The sequence below is a fragment of the Lepidochelys kempii genome, chromosome 1 (assembly GCF_965140265.1).
Source record: "Lepidochelys kempii isolate rLepKem1 chromosome 1, rLepKem1.hap2, whole genome shotgun sequence".
Lineage (NCBI taxonomy): Eukaryota > Metazoa > Chordata > Testudines > Cheloniidae > Lepidochelys > Lepidochelys kempii.
Genome location: NC_133256.1, coordinates 248077380 through 248097736, shown reverse-complemented (window position 1 = coordinate 248097736; position 20357 = coordinate 248077380). Strand labels below are relative to the sequence as shown.

The following is a 20357-nucleotide window of genomic DNA, read 5'->3' as shown; positions in this document are numbered from 1 at the left end:
AAGCATGGTTTTCAATATAGTTACATTATTCCTTAAAGATTACTCATCATCACTGTGAGAAGTGTGTATCAGTAAGTTACATGCTTTCAGTAGAGACAGCACATATTACCCTATGGATAAATACCAGGAAAGCAGTGTTAGGTGTTGTGAGTTTGTCAGGTCTGAGTCAGGATTTGCTCATAATGAATACGGAGCCCTTTGCCAATTGGCACAAATAAGGCTCTGACTGTAATGCAGTGTGCAGAGTAGCGCAGTGTAGACAGTGTTGACTCAAGTCTTGCAGTCAGACGGCCAAATTAAAAGGCTTTGCAGGAGACCCCAGCGTTACATGAACCACCACTGATACACTCCTTGCTTCCGGCTACTGCTAACCATTGCCAAGATTTAGGAGTCTTATGATTGGTCCCTAATCTTACTTTTGTTTAAAAGGAGATTTGAGCAGAACGGTGTGAAGTTTGGCAGTTTTGTTTCATAGGGGTTCAGAGCACATAGGTAGGTTTTCTTCCACATTGGTTCACCTGGTTGTGTCTCAGTCACACAAGACTAATTTTGCATGACTTATAAATAGAACCATAAGTCAGTCCAGGCTCACTTGAAACCGGGCCTGTGTGCACTGTGGCTGGGTTTGGGAACCTTAACAGACCCTTCAACAGGCCTGGTCTGTGATTTTGATTTTGATTAGATACAAAACCAGAAGTCAGGCATGGTATGTAGGCAAGTAATTTACATGGGTCTAGAGCTAAATGTCTGGTCTATGCTTAGAAGTTTTGGCAACATAGTGTCAGTTAGGAATGTGAAGGGGGGAAAAAGTCACAATCTTAACTGACAGTTATGCGAGCAAAGCCCGAGTGTAAACACAGTTATAACCAGCAAATAAGTCCTTTTGCCAGTATAGCCTTAAAAAAAACCCCACACACCACACAGGAAACTGGTTTAAGCCATACCACCTGCAAGAGGACTCTTGCTGGTATAATATCTTCACTATACTAGCAAACTGTTGGCAGCATAGACCAGGCCACAGCCTGGGCTTATTCTCCCCTTTTCTCAGGAGCCATTTGATACTGTGACTCTGGATAGTCAATAAGGATAATGGGGGACGTGGAGGAAGAGTACAATGGATCAGGAAAGGTAGCTCTTTCTCCTCTTGACCTGTTGCCATTTGCATTCATATGACTGTAGCTGGAGGCTCCAGTCAGAACGAAGAGGGCTCCACTGTGCTAGCTATTGTACAGATATGGTGCCTGATTCCACCCTCACACCAGTTTTACTCCAAAGTAACTCTACTGAGGTCAGTGACAGCGCCCCCAGTTTATACTGGTGTAAGTAAAAGCAGAATAGTCTGTCAAGGCTAAATCCCCACTCTGGCACTTTGAGAACAGAAGGTGGGGGCCCACAAGGATTCTAAAAATTAATATGGGCCACTCCAGGCTTGTATTAAACTCCCAAGCTTACAGCTTTTCTCTGACCTTGGCTTAGTAAACGCTGCTACCATCCCAGTGCAAAACCCCCCCCACTGCTTGGATCCAGGAAGGAACACTTGGGAATTCCTCCCTATGGGGTACCCTCAAACCCTTTTACCTCCCTCCAGGGAAGAGCTGAGAAAAAAACAACAAAGGAAATTAGCTGTAGCCACCAGCTAATCAAACAGTATATGCACAAACCTCTTGGACACCAAAAATCTAATCCTATTCTTTGAAAAGGTAAATTTTATTAAAAACAAAAAGGAAGAAAATACATCTGGAACTTATGCTTATGCATAGATTTTAAAAGAGTAATTCCAAAAATTAGACACCCAAACTAGCTGGGGGGGGAGGGGGAGGGGAGGGGAGGGTCAGCTTAAAGGTTACAAGCAAACAAAAGCATCAGGAGTTAGCACAGAGGAGATCCACAAGCCAAAATAAGAAATACACCTGATAGCGTCTAACTAAACGTTCACTATCCAAATTATTTTTTCTGGGTATGGAAGATACTTTTTCATACCTGGTTCAAACCTTACACAGCATTCCTGCTTATAGCATTGCTGCTCCATGTCCCTCCAGCCCAGAGAACAACAGACAAAGGGAAAGTTTCTTTCCCAATTTTTAAAAGTTTTAGCCTTCCCATTGGCTCTTTTGGTCAGGTGCCCACTTTTTTTTATTTTCTCTTTACCTGGGGGACTTTTAACCCTTTACAGGTAAAGCAAGAAGAGAACAGCTACCAAGAGGGATTTTACAGCTAACTGGCTGGCTGGCTAGTCATTAAAGGGAGCTACCCCCCACTTATCACACAGTTCCTCAGGGGCCTTCAGACAGTGGTACAAACAGTAAGGGTGAGGATAAGGGAATGGAGCAATGCAAACAAGATTAAATTTGTTAAGATTAAAGAGGTCACTTGAATGAAGAGTCAGAACCTTTACAGGAATGTGTTTAGGTAGCTGTAACATCCCTCCAGTGAAAGCTGAGTGACAATCTCTGGTCTCAGTTTGCGGATGCTTCGGTGCTGCTGAGGACCCAGTGAAATTTCACTATGGAGTGATTTCTAACAAGAGTGTGGTCAGTTTCCTTCATGGTACATCTACCGTTTGAAATCCAGGTCCAGTCATGGTTGTTCAGGCACCTAAATCAGAAGCCCATAACAGACAAGCCCTCAGCAGCACAAAATGAGCATTGAGTAAGCATGCAGAGATGGGGTTCCATGTGGTTAAAGTCTGTGCAAGAGGTTGTCTAACAAGACCACACCTTCAGTTCAGTGTGGACCACCAGTGTGTGGAGGAAGGTTGCTCCTTCCACAGTAACTTGATCGCTTTGTGGCAATGAGCCTCTGATTCTGGCAATCATGATGGTATGAGTGAATTCTTTGAAAAGACCTTAGACTAGTTGTCACTTAGCTCTCACTGCATTTTCCAATTCCTTGCAAGACAGACATCCACCAACAGTACAATGTGCAGCATTTATCCAGGGATCCTGTGGACAGCCTAAAGTAAAACAACCTGAATCCTGCCTACAGTGCCATTATGTGCCTGGCTGGCAGCCATAAACAGCCTTCTAACATCCCCATCATGAAACCAGACAGTTCTCCCTACTCACTGAGGGACAGAAAACAAGTTATGAAAGTGTGCTGAACCATGCACCCTCTGACATGGCTGCAGACCCAGGGACAAACACTGATCCTCCATTGCTCAGGAAAGTATGAAAGGCCACCCAAAATTTAATGAACAGACATGCTGCTGGACCTGATGATATTCCACCCAAGCTGCTCAAAGATGCCGTGGAACCAGTGAGCATCAGCCTGCATCATCTTAAAAGTGTGGGTGTCAAACAGAATGGAAAGACTGCATCATAGTGTCCCTGAATGAGGGCAAAGGATCTCTCTCTCCGAGTGGCAACTACAGGTCAATCTCATTGTTGTCAGTTCCTGGAAAGGTCTTCACCCACGTTCTGCTTGGTAGGATGCAGCCACTTCTTAAAAGACATCATAGAATCATAGAATATCAGGGTTGGAAGGGACTTCAGGAGGTCATCTAGTCCAGCCCCCTGCTCAAAGCAGGACCAATCCCCAACTAAATCATCCCAGCCAGGGCTTTGTCAAGCCTGACCTTAAAAACTTCTAAGGAAGGAGATTCCACCACCTCGCTAGGTAACACATTCCAGTGTTTCACCACCCTCCTAGTGAAAAAGTTTTTCCTAATATCCAACCTAAACCTCCCTCACTGCAACTTGAGACCATTACTCCTTGTTCTGTCATCTGCCACCACTGAGAACAGTCTAGAGCCATCCTCTTTGGAACCCCCTTTCAGGTAGTTGAAAGCAGCTATCAAATCCCCCCTCATTCTTCTCTTCTGCAGACTAAACAATCCCAGTTCCCTCAGCCTCTCCTCATAAGTCATGTGTTCCAGTCCCCTAATCATTTTTGTTGCCCTCTGTTGGACGTTTTCCAACTTTTCCACATCCTTCTTGTAGTGTGGGGCCCAAAACTGGACACAGTACTCCAGATGAGGCCTCATCAATGTCGAATAGAGTGGAACGATCACGTCCCTCGATCTGCTGGCAGTGCCCCTACTTATACATCCCAAAATGCCACTGGCCTTCTTGGCAACAAGTGCACACTGTTGACTCACATCCAGCTTCTCGTCCACTGTCACCCCTAGGTCCTTTTCCGCAGAACTGCTGCCTAGCCATTCGGTCCCTAGTCTGTAGCGGTGCATGGGATTCTTCCGTCCTAAGTGCAGGACTCTGCACTTGTACTTGTTGAACCTGATCAGATTTCTTTTGGCCCAATCTTCTAATTTGTCTAGGTCCCTCTGTATCCTATCCCTACCCTCCAGTGTATTTACCTCTCCTCCCAGTTTAGTGTCATCTGCAAAATTGCTGAGGGTGCAATCCACACAATCCTCCAGATCATTTATGAAGATACTGAACAAAACCAGCCCCAGGACCGACCCTTGGGGCACTCCACTTGATACTGGCTGCCAACTAGACATGGAGCCATTGATCACTACCCGTTGAGCCCGACAATCTAGCCAACTTTCTATCCACCTTATAGTTCATTCATCCAGCCCGTACTTCTTTAACTTGCTGGCAAGAATACTATGGGAGACCGTGTCAAAAGCTTTGCTAAAGTCAAAGAACAACACGTCCACTGCTTTCCCCTCATCCACAGAGCCAGTTATCTCGTCATAGAAGGCAATTAGATTAGTCAGGCATGACTTTCCCTTGGTGAATCCATGCTGACTGTTCCTGATCCCTTTCCTCTCCTCTAAGTGCTTCAGAATTGATTTCTTGAGGACCTGCTCCATGATTTTTCTAGGGACTGAGGTGAGGCTGACTGGCCTGTAGTTCCCAGGATCCTCCTCCTTCCCTTTTTTAAAGATGGGCACTACATTAGCCTTTTTCCAGTCGTCCGGGACTTCCCCCGATCGCCATGAGTTTTCAAAGATAATGGCCAATGGCTCTGCAATCACATCCGCCAATTTCTTTAGCACTCTCAGATGCAACGCGTCCGGCCCCATGGACTTGTGCACGTCCAGCTTTTCTAAATAGTCCCAAACCACTTCTTTCTTCACAGAGGACTGGTCACCTCCTCCCCATCCTGTGCTGCCTAGTGCAGTAGTCTGGGAGCTGACCTTGTTCGTGAAGACAGAGGCAAAAAAAGCATTGAGTACATTAGCTTTTTCCACATCCTCATTCAGTAAGGGGCTCACACTTTCCTTGACTTTCTTCTTGTTGCTAACATACCTGAAGAAACCCTTCTTGTTACTCTTAACATCTCTCGCTGGCTGCAACTCCAGGTGTGATTTGGCCTTCCTGATTTCACTCCTGCATGCCCGAGCAATATTTTTATACTCTTCCCTGGTCATTTGTCCAATCTTCCACTTCTTGTAAGCTTCTTTTTTGTGTTTAAGATCAGCAAGGATTTCACTGTTAAGCCAAGCTGGTCACCTGCCATATTTACTATTCTTTCTACACATTGGGATGGTTTGTCCCTGTAACCATAATAAGGATTCTTTAAAATACAGCCAGCTCTCCTGAACTCCTTTCCCCCTCATGTTATTCTCCCAGGGGATCCTGCCCATCAGTTCCCTGAGGGAGTCAACGTCTGCTTTTCTGAAGTCCAGGGTCCGTGTTCTGCTGCTCTCCTTTCTTCCCTGTGTCAGGATCCTGAACTCGACCATCTCATGGTCACTGCCTCCCAGGTTCCCATCCACTTTTGCTTCCCCTACTAATTCTTCCCGGTTTGTGAGCAGCAGGTCAAGAAGAGCTCTGCCCCTAGTTGGTTCCTCCAGCACTTGCACCAGGAAATTGTCCCCTACATGTTCCAAAAACTTCCTGGATTGTCTGTGCACTGCTGTATTGCTCTCCCAGCAGATATCAGGGTGATTGAAGTCTCCCTTGAGAAGCAGGGCCTGCAATCTAGTAACTTCCGTGAGTTGCCGCAAGAAAGTCTCGTCCACCTCATCCCCCTGGTCCGGTGGTCTATAGCAGACTCCCACCATGACATCACCCTTGTTGCTCACACTTCTAAACTCAATCCAGAGACTCTCAGGTTTTTCTGTAGTTTCATACTTGAGCTCTGAGCAGTCACACTGCTCCCTTACATACAATGCAACTCCCCCACCTTTTCTGCCTGTCCTTCCTGAACAATTTATATCCATCCATGATAGTACTCCAGTCATGTGAGTTATCCCACCAAGTCTCTGTTATTCCAATCACATCATAATTCCTTGACTGTGCCAGGACTTTGAGTTCTCCCTGCTTATTACCCAGGCTTCTTGCATTTGTGTATAGGCACTTGAGATAACTTGCTGATCATCCCTCTTTCTCAGTATGAGGCAGAAGCCCTCCCCTCTCGCGTGCTCCTGCTTCCTCCTGGTATCCCACTTCCCCACTTAGCTCAGGGCTTTGGTCTCCTTCCCCCGGTGAACCTAGTTTAAAGCCCTCCTCACTAGGTTAGCCAGCCTGCTCGCGAAGATGCTCTTCCCTCTCTTCGTTAGGTGGAGCCCGTCTCTGCCTAGCACTCCTCCTTCTTGGAACACCATCCCATGGTCAAAGAATCCAAAGCCTTCTCTCCGACACATCACCATTCGTTTACTTCCAGGATTGAACGGTCTCTACCCAGGCCTTTTCCTTCCATGGGGAGGATGGACGAGAACACCACTTGCACCTCAAACTCCTTTATCCTTCTTCCCATCATCCACAGCAATCAGGTTTCACTGTTGGGCAGTTGATAACGGATGCTGTATTTACCCTCCAGCCTCTGACTGAGCTGTACTGAGAATTTAACTGCCCACTTCACATGGCATATATCAACATCAAACCAGCCTTTGATTTGGTCAACAGGTCAGCACTTGGCTCGCACTGAAAGAAGTTGGAGTTCCAGATGTTTTGCTAAATCTGGTATGCAATCTTCACACTGATTCCAGTGAGAGAATGCATATTGGTTCATGAAAAGAACAGGAGGACTTGTGGCACCTTAGAGACTAACAAATTTATTAGAGCATAAGCTTTCATGGGCTACAGCCCACTTCATCGGATGTGTCGGAGAAAAACACAGTTCCCACTCTCAGGTTGGGTGCGGCAAATCAGATACACTTTATTTCCTCAAGCAATTGCACAGAGGGAGAGAGTGCACTAGGACAGAGGGTTTCCCTGACCTAGGCAGGTCTCTCCCAGATAAACAATTAGAGCAAGTATTTAGATCTTTATTACAGACAATAATAAGCAACAACTGCACATTGTTTATATATATTCCTTCATGATATCTTATTTTTCTTACCATTTTTCTTATAGTCTGCATTCTATTCTTATCTAATACAAGGTCACAACAGCCTCTTTCACAGTTGTTTTCCACTTGCTTCGCAGTATCCCCTCTTCTACAAATCTCACGTTATTAAAGCTAGAGTTAGCCTGACTCCTGCTCATTTCAGAGGCCTGCATAAATTCCCTTTATCTACTTCCACAGATGCATAGAATGGAACATATAGTAAGAAGATTATGTATGTATGTATAATTAAGATGAGCTATTATCATCAGGAGAAAAAAACTTTTGTAGTGATAATCAAGATGGCCCATTTAGACAGTTAAGGTGTGAGGACACTTAACATGGGGAAATAGATTCAATATGTGTAATGACCCAGTCACTCCAAGTCTCTATTCAAACCCAAGTTAATCGTATCCAGTTTGCATATTAATTCAAGCTCGTTGGAGTCTGTTTTTGAAGCTTTTCTGTTGCAGAATTGCCACCCTTAAGTCTTTTACTGAGTGGCCAGAGAGGTTGAAGTGTTCTCCTACCGGTTTTTGAATGTTATGATTCCTGATGTCAAGATTTGTGTCCATTTATTCTTTTGCATAGAGACTGTCCGGTTTGGCCAATGTACATGGCAGAGGGGCATTGCTGGCACATGATGACATATATCACATTGGTAGATGTGCAGGTGAACGAGCCCCTGATGGCGTGGCTAATGTGATTAGGTCCTATGATGGTGTCACTTGAATACATATATTCAAACTTGGGTTTCAATAGAGACTGGGAGTGGCTGGGTCATTACACATATTGAATTTATTTCCCTATGTTAAGTATCCTCACACCTTCTTGTCAACTGTCTAAATGGGCGATCTTGATTATCACAACAAAAGTTTTTTTCTCCTCCTGATAATAGCTCATCTTAATTAATTAGCTTCTTACCGTTTGTATGGCAACTTCCACTTTCTCTGTATGGATATATCTTCTTACTATATGTTCCATTCTATGCATCCGATGAAGTGGGCTGTAGTCCACAAAAGCTTGTGCTCTAATAAATTTGTTAGTGTCTAAGGTGCCACAAGTCCTCCTGTTCTTTTTGCGGATACAGACTAACACAGCTGCTACTCTGAAACCTATTGGTTCATAGTTTTTGCTACATTTCTATACAACCTTAGGCCTGCAGGAGGGATGCATTCTCACCCTGGCACTATTCTGTTGAGCTATCAACTGGATATTAGGACTTGCTGCTCCACACATCAGAAACAAGGTTGATCAAGAAGCATTCACTGACCAAGACTATACAGATGATGGTCTTGCTTTAGAATTTCAGTCCTGCCCTCCAAAGTGTCCAAGATGCTGCCCATGCTATGAGGTTAAACATCTCATTGCAAAAGCCTGGGGTCCAGAACCTCAGAGCTAGGCCACCAAAACCTCTGGTGCAGGTAGGGTTGAGTACTGGGGAGAGGGTTGAGAAGTTCATCTACCTACGCTGCCAGCAGAGTTCAAACGACCACAGGAAACTGGATATTCTTTGATGAATAGGTCTTGCTGTCTCCTGCATGCAGTCCATATCTAGCTTATGGGTGCAATTATGTCTTTGTCCTGAGACAAAGTTCAGGATCTATCAAACCTGTATTGCTATATGGATCAGAAACCTGGACCCACTTTCAGGCAGACTTGGACTGGCTAGAGGCATTCCATATACCCTGGCCCTGCCAAATGCTGAGCATAAAGGGGTTTGACTGTGTGAACTGTCATAATGTTGCAGAGATCTGGCCTTCCTTCAGTCACTCATATTCAAAAGCAACATTGCATGCTCTTCAGCCACGTCACCAGGATGAACAAAAACACTTCCGCACACCATGTTCTCAAACTCTTCACTGATGCACAAAGAGGTGTGCAGCCAGACCGTACCTGGCACCACTTGTAGGGCTGCCCCAGACATTCATGGATTCTCAGGATTGAGCCAGATCTAGGAATTTTACTGCATGCTGCCAGGTGCGACGCCATCAACCATGGTCACTCTGGCTGTCACAGCTGTTCTCTGGGTGTTTGATGATGACGCCCTCCAGAGGTTCGAAGGCCCTGTCTACACTGAGGGATTTCAGCTATCAGCAACAAGCCACCAGTATAATGGCATCAGTACAAAGCCCCTCATAGGCAGATGACACTGCTGTAAATCACAACTCCAGCAGCTTTGCCTGTCTATAGGAGGGGTTTGTTCTGGTGCAGCTACACTGACAGCTGTAATTAGGACACATCTCCAGTACAGCAATGGGATATTTTTAAATAAAATAATGATTGCAGTAAAACAAAGAGCATGTTATTTAGCGGTTTCTCTCCACACAATATTCATTCCTTTCAGCACATAAATAACTGGTCTATCACTATACAGTTTTCACATAACAGTGGGAAGTTTGCAAAAAACGCCTCTTAGTAAGCCTATTGATATCACACTTCCTATGCAACACTAGGCTGTTATCCCGCAGGGCATGTGGCCTCCTCATTGTGTAACAAACAATATGAACAAAGGGAGAAGAGTACATACGCCCACACATGAGTAAATCCTTAGCCATTAACTAAAGTATTAACATGTACAACATAATAAATTGTTTGTCTCATCGAGTCTCCTTGTGAGCTAGACTACTATATGTAATGGTGATAACTAGATTCTGGGTGGTAAGAATTACAGTAGAGAAACCTCATGTAAAATAGGAAATATAAATCGTCCCAAAGGGGGAAAAAAGCCATGCAGAATTCAGTTTGTTTCTACACTGGAGATGGGGTGTAAGAAAATCCTCCTTCAATTAAAGATTTGCTGCATTCACAGTGCAGAGATTGCTTCACAAAGATAGATGGTGGGTTAGAGGATTTTTTTTAACATACTTATTGTATTTTGTGATTATGTACAATTGATTTTTTTGTATTTATATGCTAGAATAAGCATATATATAAGAATAAGCTAGTGAGTCTCCCCACAGCAACCCAGGCTCCCATGGCAGCTCTTACCATGGCCAGGCTCCAGCTTCTGGCTTCCTGGGAGAAAGAGGAGGAGCAGGGGGCAGGGCCCCAGTTCCAGCACTGGTACCCGCCCCCCCCTTCCACCCAGGTTCCAGCACTCCTGCAGGGGGCCCCCCAAATTGGCCAGGGCCCCAGACACAGACCCCAAGTGTTAATCTTCCACTGGGTATACATGATGAGAAGAGAAATGCCAGTCATAAGTATACCACCAAAAGCTCAGTGCTAAGGAGCTATAACAGTATATGATAGATACATGCCAACATAGACGGACTGGTCTATACAATTTGATGATAAAGGTCCAGTTGAGGATATGCAAACATATAAGGCCAAATTTCAACATGCAATCCAGCACCTAGCTATATAAACAGTACTAAAATACAGCTTACAGAAAATGGATGCACAGCACTGCTAAAGCAGTATAGCCGAGACCTCTAGTCAACATAGAAGTACAAGAGTTTAAAGAACAATTAAGAAGAAAGACTTACAAAAACCCCAAGGTTTTAAAGACTGCAAATCAAATACCTCCAAATTAAGTTTAACATCAAACACATACAAGACATAAACGAGGACTAATTTTATACCTCCCCTACCCCCAAACAATACCTTACTAATTTCTCAAAATGATTATCAGAACAATGAATCACTCAAGGCCTTTACCTACACCCCTTTACATCACCTGTACTCAGCAGCATACATCTCCCCTCTTTCTAACATCTTCTCTTTTTCTCCTGATGCTTGAATAAGGCTGTATTTAAAAGCCCCCTCCTCTTCTCCCAGTATGCTCAGCAATAGGATATAAAATGAGAAAAAGGAACCTGTGGAGTGACTTGTTTCTTCAGGTGCTCTTTTGGATAGTAATCTTATTTTACGTTGATAAGGTGTTTCTTTAAAGTAGTTATATTTCTTTAGTACTAAGAATAATTCAGCTTTTTAGGAAAGGGATATTTGATGCATTTTTCTCTTAAAGCTCAGATCTCAGGGCTTTGTTAAAAGATATATTAAACTAAAATAAGCTTGTTAATGAGTGGATTTCTTCTTTCTAAAACCTTCGTATTATTGCTTACAATCGTGTGTTTGTCTAGTCAGAGTATACATAAAATCCTCTCTCTCTCCCCAGAGCTCCATAGGCTGTATGGATTGCTCTCCAGGCTGGTCCTTCTGTGCATATTTTAAAAGCGTAGTTGAATGCCTATTTTGGAATTCTGAACCTATGGTATGATGCTACCTCACCTTAAGTAATGTTAAGGTTAGTCTGAAACCTCACTGTTCTCTTCCTAGGAAATAAACTGAAACCACATAAGTACTGAATAGCTGTTGGCTAATAACTCTAGTAGCTGATCAAGAGCTTAGTACATAGATGCTCTTCTCATTTTTAATGGAAGCTGCTAGATTGTGTGCTCCTTGGAACACATGGACAACTTATTTAGATCCCAATTAGCAACTGAGTTCCCTTGAAAACCTAGCCTCACATAGCTACTACTAACCTGAGCTGTAGGTGAGAGGCTCCAGATCTCATTGCTAAACTTATCCAGAGTCCCTTTTTCCTAAATACTATTTTATAGGCTATTTATGCCAGCTTAAAACACACTAGTAATTCTAGCTTCCAAGGAGTAAATGTACCATCAGGATTGTTGTTTGTCTTTAAACTGTTTTAATAGTTCAGCTTTAGAGTTAAAAAAATGTAACTTTCAATCTGTTTGCCGGTCAAAGGTGGAGGTTGGGCTCACTCTGTGAAGATATAGGAAAAGTAGAGCAGAGAGGCAGCATACAATGCTGTGTGTGATACAAACATGTTCTAGTCCACGTATAAGAAACCCTTCTATGTGCTTTTGGTCAAGACTATGGGAAAAAGCTGGATGAAATAATTGAGAATCAGACTCCCTTTAACTTCTTTGACAACTTTATTCCAAGCTAGGTATGGCATAGAAACTGCTCTTATGTTGGCAGATCTACTCCTGGGGGTTGATATAAATCAAGTGTAAATACTGATATCAGGTCTCCCAGCTACCTTTTGATACTGTTGATGTTGACCTTGAGGTGGTTTTGTGTTTGCAGTCCTTAACAGGAGTTGCTAGGACTGAGTTTTGGTTGGCTACTTCTTTTATGAGTCATCCCAAAGGGCAGGGTTACTCTACTTTCCCCCAGTTGTCCCCTTTTGTGGGGTGTGACAAGGAATTAGTCTATCACTCTCTTAAACAAGTGTGTGTAATTGAGAGAGCTGAATGAGCTTGGGTAAGGATGGTCCCCATATTGTTGACAGCTGATTTTTAGGATCATTCATCTTGATATTACAGCTAATCTAAGGAATGTGGTTGGGCACCCTTAGGACATGGGTGAGGACTTGCTGCCTGATTGGTTTGTTTTTTTATTTTTAGTAGTAGACAGATGAAGGTAAGGTGTCTGGGGAGCAACTGGAGGATTTGGCTGAGGTTATCAGGCTCCTCTCCCCTGGGTGACATTGGGTACATACATCCTATGTACCCACAGCTTCAATGGAGCTGGTGGGAGGTTAGAGTCTCAGTTGCTTTTAGGTGAGCCAGTAGTAGCAGTGACCAAAACTTCTTTCTATCGACACTTGGCCAGCAGGCTGTGCTCTCCTCTTTTGCATGAAGACTTAATCAGCTCTACATTGGACTTCTGCAGTGCATTCTACCTAGGGCTACACCACAAATCCATTTAGAAGGTCAGAAGTCAGTGGCCCACTTGTCAGGATGAGTATTTCACCACAAGGACACAAGTTCTGGTTTGAGATCTGCCCTGGCTGCCTACTTGCTTCTGGGTAGAATTCAAGATGTTTTCTGACCTACAAAGGCCTGAATGGCTGCCTCTGCAGGTAGTATCTCCTACTACTACTACAGAGAAGCTCAGCAGAGATGGCCAATCTGGATCCTCCTTGATACAAAAGGTGGATGCTAGCAGGATATTCTCCATGAGCATTCTCTGTCCCTCCCCCAAGTCCAAATTAGCATGGCTCTAGTGATTCTCAAGAATTCTACAAAGGTAACTCTGATTTATCTCCATATATTTTTAAGGCCAGAAGGGACCATTGTGATAGTCTAGTCTTACCTTCTGCATAACACAGGCCATAGGACTTCTCTGTATGTATTCCTGCTTCAAATCCTATGGCCACGTTTTGAATGAGTGCCTATCTTACAAAAACATCCAATCTTGATTTAAGAATTGCCAGGGATGGAGAATCCACCACCACACTTGACATATTATTCTGATGGTTAATTACCCTCCCTGTTAAAGTATGCCTTATTTTTAGCTTGAATTTGTCTACAGTTTAACTTCGAGCCATTTGATCTTGTTATACCTTTGTCTGCTAGACTGAAAAGCCCTCTTATGAAATCTGTGTTCCTCGTGTAGGTACTTAGGACTGACATGATCACAATAGATTCAGCTCTTTGAGTCTCTTACTATAAGGCATGTTTTCCAATCTTTTAATAATTCTTTGAGGCTCTTCTATGAACCCTCTCCAACTTATCAACATCCTTGTTCAAGTGTGGTTACCAGAACTGGTCACTGTATTCTAGCAACAGTTGCACTAGTGCCAAATAAAGAGGCAATATAACCTCTTTACTTCTATTTAGGACTCCTCTGTTCATAGGCACAGACTGCCCCTCTGCCTGGTGGGTGCTTGATGCCCTGGCCCTGCCCCTTCCTGCCCCGCCCCCTTCCTGCAAGTCCCCACCCCACCTCTTCTCTGCCTCCTCCCCTAAGCGTGGCCTGTCCCCACTCCTCCCCCTTCCTCCTGGAAAGTCCTAAGTGCCGCCAAACAGTTGTTAGGGGGTGGGTGGTGTGAAATGCTGAGAGGGAGGGGGAGGAGTGGGGATGGGGCATCCTGGGGGAGGCAAAGGATGGGGGAGCTTGGCTGCTGGTGGGTGCGGAGCACCCACGGAGTCGGTACCTATGCCCCTGTTCATACATCCAAGGATCACATTAGCCCTTTTGGTCACAGCGTTGCCCTGGGAGCTCATGTTTTGCTGACTCTCCCCCATGATGCCCAAGTCTCTTTCAGAGTCACTGCTTTCCAGAGAAGTCCCCACATCCTGTAAATGTGACTTATAGTCTTTGTTCCTATGTGTATGACCTTCTACTTGGCCATATTGAAATAAATATTGTTGCCTGGGCCCACTTTACCAAGTGATCCAGATTGCTCTGTATCAGTAACCTGGCCTTTTCATTATTTACCACTCCCCGAGTTACCTGCAAACTTCAGTAATTTCGTTTTTTCCAAGTCATTTAAAAAAAAAAAAAGACAAATCATGTCCTTGGCCCTACATGTGAGACCCCACTGGAAACGTAGGTGCTGGTTGATTCTCCCTCTTATAAATACATTATGTAACCCGTTTTTAATCCACATAATGTTGGAGTTTTTGTGTCGTTCCTTAAGGTGCTGTACAGTACCAAGTCCAATGTCTCTCACAACTCTAAGTATACACAAACTATCTTTATTGACCAACTTGTAATCTCATCAAATGATGATTAGTTTGACAAGAGCGGTTTCCCATAAACCCATGTTGATTGGCACTGATTATATTCCCTGCCTTTAATCCTTTGCATCTCACATCAGCTGTAGCATTATTTTGCTGTGACACAGAAGCCCGTTGGTGCCAAATGGCAGCGGGATCACTGTTCATTACAAGCAGCTCCTGTTTCAGACCTGACAGCCTACTGAGGTGAACTTGTGAAGTTCCAGGTCCCGCTCCACAAGTTCCATGATGCATGCATACATAGCTAGTCGAGAGTGGCTCCAAACCGGCAGCCACAACGCATATAGCTACACTATGTAGTCTGGAAAGATGTAAATTAGGCCTGTAAGGACCTGAGAGAAATGTGCACAAAAAGAAGTTTGCATGTGGTACTTCAAATATCAATCCTTTAAGAAGGTGGTAGGTACACAGACCAATAATGATTAGGAATGCCTGAGCTAGGCCACTGATACAAATGGTCTTGAATGCTTATGGATCAGAGTTGTCTGTGATTTGGAAACAGACAATACCATATTTGACAGTGCCATTCTTCTCTTCCCGCCCCCCCCCCAGGTGCACTCCTAAATAGGTTCAGCCAGTGACACTCATACATGCCTCTTCAAATTGCACACCTGCTACAAAGCAAGGAAGTGGGGTATTAGGATGTATAACAGTGAAATAACCTACACCACAAAGTTGGGGGTTGAGAAACAATTCTGCTGAGTCTCCATTTCAATTGGATATAAGGCAAGACCCATAAAATGTTTCTACATGTGTAGATTTAAAAGCGGAGCGAAAACATCAAGACCTTAATTATAGGATAGAAAATAACTAGATGAAGCACAAATGGAGCTGGGAAATCTATTTACACTGTGGGATAAGGGCATAACCTAGGTGTGAGATTAGAAAAGGAGAGACTTAAATTGGATTTCAGAAAGGGACTGTCCCCTTGGGGACATCATTGGTATGTGGGATAGCTTACTGTAACAGAGCAGGAACTATTTATGTGAGGGATTTTAAAATTCAGAATAAATAAATGAAGTAAATCATAATGGGATAAAGTTAGAGAAGTTAGGACTTCTGCCCACAGTGAATGGACCATTCATCAATTCCCTGTGCTCTAAACTTTCTCCATTGCTATCAAAATGCATTAGTATAGTAGCATTTTTCCTTATTTCATGCCTCTAAAGCTATTTGGGGGTGGAGGGCTGCAGTCATTTGTGATTGCAATATACTAACTCAAGCACCTAGAGTGCCTAACATTAAGCTCTCAAATCTGTGTTTAGCCACGTAAATAAGTTGGCTTGTTTCTCTTCTCCTCTCCCCCTTTCCTAAAATATCCAGCAGCTCTTACTGAAGTCAGTGGAAGAGGTTAGATGCTGTTTCCCCCTTCTGAAAAACTGGGGCCCTTTAGACAGCTAACTATGGATTTAAAGGCCTAATTAAAAAATAAAATAATCTGTGCTACAATGTCTGGTGAGGAGGGTGTAACACACTTCTGTGCTGAGAAGAGAGACTGAATCTTATTTCCATCCTGGCCCCAGTGCCCTGGTCCTTTTGTATTTAATGTATAAATGGGTGGATTGCAACTGAATGAGTCCCTAACACTTTTTTGCTTGATGCTGGGACAGAACTGTGAAAAGGTGCTTAAATGAGACTAACCAGGAGAAAGATTTTTATGCCTGGATGGGGGAGGACAAAAGGGCCGTATGAAGATTAGGTACAGAAAAAGGCACATGCTGAATACATTTGAAATGGAAACTAAATTGGCCAAGGGATCTCCTGAGTGTTTTGATGCACATGTAATTCCAATTGACTTCAACAGTGGGCACATGCAACAGCTGAAGAAGTGAACCCTAAATGTCAGTTTCTGAACAGCATTAATAGGAAAGGAAATTCAATGTGCCTGTTTACAAATACAAGTTTAGCACAGACAGAAGTGATGGGAATAACTGGGGCTTCATGCTAGTAACTGGGGTATTAATAATCAAAGGGATAATCTCTACTACTAATATAAAAAGCAATGAACAACTGGTGCCATTGACTGAAATGCTAAATTGAATGTTGCTCTTGTGAATCTTTCACATGGGTTTGGAGTTGTCCTTTCATTACTGGAAGAAGAATCATAGAATCATCGAATCTCAGGGTTGGAAGGGACCTCAGGAGGTCATCTAGTCCAACCCCCTGCTCAAAGCAGGACCAATCCCCAACTAAATCATCTGATTTGTAAATAATGTAAAGACTGAAAAGCACCCTTTCCCCCCAAAAAAGACAACCTCTGACTTTGGGCAGGGGAATGAATTAGCCAAGTCTGATCTAGAGGCAAACAATGACAACCAGGGGATGGGTACTGGATTTCCTCTCCTGAAAGTAAAGGAATGGACTGATGTAAATAAGGGGTTTAAAACAAGTCTTCCATTAATAAAATCATGGACCATCGTCCTGAAAGTGAAAGGACTAGCATAATCGGAACCTGCATGCTTAGAGGGGCAATAGGAACAGTGAACGAATCAATGGGAGGGAGAGCAGACGCGACTGAAGGCGAATCCAGGATAGTGTAGCTCAGGGGCACGCGTGCCAAAGGCGGCACACGAGTTGATTTTCAGTGGCACTCACACGGTGCGGGGCCTGGCCACCGGTCCGGGATGGGGGGGGGAGGGGCTCTGCATTTTAATTTGATTTTAAATGAAGCTTCTTAAACATTTTAAAAACCTTATTTACTTTACATACAACAATAGTTTAGTTCTATATTACAGACTTATAGAAAGAGACCTTCTAAAAACATTAAAATGTATTATTGGCACGCGAACCCTTAAACTAGAGTGAATAAATGAAGACTTGGCAGGCCACTTCTGACAGGTTGCCGCCCAGGTGTAGCTACTACATTTAATGGTTTGGCACACACCAGCCGCTGGGGAGGTGAAGATTGAGCTAAAGGCTGATGGGTAGCTCCTGGTTTGACAGGAACCATGTCTTGTTCCAAAAACCCGTATTTCCTCCTGCGATGAGCCCTGAAGTGATTGGAGGAGTCAGCAAACAGACCAACCTTGTCTGGCAGTGGAAGCCCGCTGCAAGCATAAGCCACACGCAGACCGCTCCCCGAAAACCACAACCCCCTTTCAGCCTCCTCTCTCTCCTCCTGCGCTCCTAGCACACCCTTGCTTTTAGCAGGTACTTAAAGCCACCCGGAAAAGAAAACTCGCGTGCTTTTGATGAAGCTGGTTGAACGGGGACCATCTCTCCTGCGCTGAGTCGCTCCCCCCGTGCCTAACGAGAGCGGGCAGTTAATATTTCACCCTGCTGCAAATTTGCTTTCAGGAGAATGGAAGGGCAACCCTGGCCTGGCCTGTCAGTCCTGTCCCATGACGAAGTTGGAAACGCTACCCCAGGCTGTTCTTAGAGGATCGCACGCGTGCTGCTGGCCCAGGGCAGGCTGAGGAGCCGAAGTTTTCGCTCTCTCGCGCGCGCCCTCTAGTGCCATAGCCCGGGGCGCGCGCCACACACAAAGTGGGCTCTTGCTGCTTTCATTCAGTCTGTTAGAAAGTTGCAGTCAAGTGTTTTATCATCTGCATCATGAATCTAACGGCTGCAAACCACCGCATACCTCTGAGCGATGGGAACAGCATCCCAGTGATTGGACTTGGCACCTACGCTGACCCCAAAAAAGTAAGTATCTATCCTCTACTTTTCTTTTTTATCAACACACTTATTGCTCGGAGCAGGCTGCCAGACTTTGTTCTGAGCACAAAGATCCAGGAGGACTGTTAAAAGTTGATACTTTCCTTTCAGAGGCACTGCTGGCTTAGGCACTTGCCTTACAATGCCTTTCTGCAGGCATCCTGGAGGGTTCTTTAAATTTAAGATTGTTAGCAGTTCAGGCAAAGTGTGGCCAATCTACGAACCTCTTCTGTGGTCCTCTCATTCAATTTACTGTGAAGAATTTAAAACCTCCAGTTAACAATGGTGCTTTCACATCCTGGACTACAAATATTATAGCAAAGTTTGGACTCTTTCTTGCTAACTTCCAAATATTCCCAGCTCAGTATTTTACAGCAAGCAACCAGTGATTGAAATGCTAACTAAAGCTGTGGATAATTCCTACCCCAAGTAATCGTTTCTCTTTAGGACTACTGAATAATCCCTAGCATTGATACAGCATTTTATATCCTCAGTGCTTTACAAAGATTAATTTATTATCTGGGTTGATAGCTAACTACACACCATGATACAGGCATATTTAATTGAAACTTCATAGGGCAGGCTGGTTGAGCTGGCATTTGTCTTACAGTAGTTCAGTGCTGTATTGTTATAAGATATAGAGTGCACAGACACTTTGAGATAGGTGTCAGAGTAGCAGCCGTGTTAGTCTGTATTCACAAAAAGAAAAGGAGGACTTGTGGCACCTTAGAGACTAACCAATTTATTTGAGCATGAGCTTCCGTGAGCTACAGCTCACTTCATCAGATGCATTCAGTGGAAACAGCGTTCCGCCCACCTATATATGTTTTGTTGACAAATTCTGCCCCATACAACTCTGACTTCATTAAGGTTGCACAGGCTGCTAATCAGGAAAGTTTTAAATTATTGCTAGTCATCTTGGCAGCTGCAGACTGGCTTTAGCTTAGTCCTGAGTTCCCAGAAACCCTGATTCCAGCTGAATCTGTTGAGAGAGAGATATGCTGGAGAGCAAAGTGTGCTTGCTGCACAGTGACTGGGAGACCATCTGCCTTCCCTAAACTCAGTAGCAGTTTCTGAGGCTGCAAGCTGGTCAGCAGACCTGCTGTGCTGAGCAAAAAGAAAAACTCAATTTTCTTGTAGAACACCTTACAGCTGGCTTGGACACTTTCAAAGGAATATTTCTGAAACAAAGACTCAGGATTCCTACATCCTGATTCCTGTGGCTCCCAAAAGCTGAATGCCAAAAGGTTCCAAAATATTCTGTGATCCTTGATGTGATGTCCTGGCAGTGAAATAATGAACAAATTGACTGCCTCCCTCTCAAATTACTTGACTTTTATATGCTCTGTGTCATTGTCTTGTGTGAAGTGAGATAAAAATTGTGGGCAGAACCCTGCGCCCTGTAGTACGGTATTGCAGTTAAAATGAACAACTAAGTGTGAGCCAAAACACCCCTGTTATGAAGGTGATTACTTGGCCAACAACGATTTTGTACTTTAGCATATACAGTACCAATAAATTAATACACAAAGGTTAGTATGATCAAAGAGAAAATCCTTTTTGAATAAACATAGCATTGTTGCAGGCAGTACAAGACTGATCATCAGTGAAGGCTTCAGATAGTCTAACAATTAAGGCACGTTGTCTGAGTTAAGACACTTATTACTGTTGCAGAAGAAGGGACACAGCAGTGAGACAGGTTCTCACACCCAGACATTAACCCTAGAAATGCAGAGAGTGATGCCTAAAGTCCTCCAGCAGCTTTAGAATTCTATCAGATGAGTATTCAGAAGGTAGTTGATGGGTGGCTAATAGAAAGTTAAGGCTGGATTATTTCTGGCAAGTGAAATACGTTGTAGCAAAGCAGAATGTTGCATAACCTGGGGGATGGGAGGAGGAGTCAATCTGGCAAATATAACACCTTACTTCAGACATTTCACACTCTGCTTAGCACCAGTTACTCTA

At 43.9% G+C, this 20357-nt stretch overlaps 1 protein-coding gene across 2 annotated transcripts in view; it reads left to right on the top strand.

The window, feature by feature from the left end:
- The window catches only part of AKR1D1 (aldo-keto reductase family 1 member D1), a 146201-nt gene that overhangs the window by 73805 nt on the left and 52039 nt on the right, over positions 1-20357 (top strand). Inside the window, exon 1 of one of the 2 annotated variants that reach the window (XM_073330061.1) lies at positions 17953-18380. The exons of the other annotated variant lie outside the window; for it this stretch is intronic. Within the exon in view, the coding sequence (XP_073186162.1) occupies positions 18288-18380 (93 nt within the window). The 5' untranslated portion in view covers positions 17953-18287. Of the gene's footprint in view, positions 1-17952; positions 18381-20357 lie in introns of those variants that run through there. 2 annotated transcript variants of the gene reach the window in all.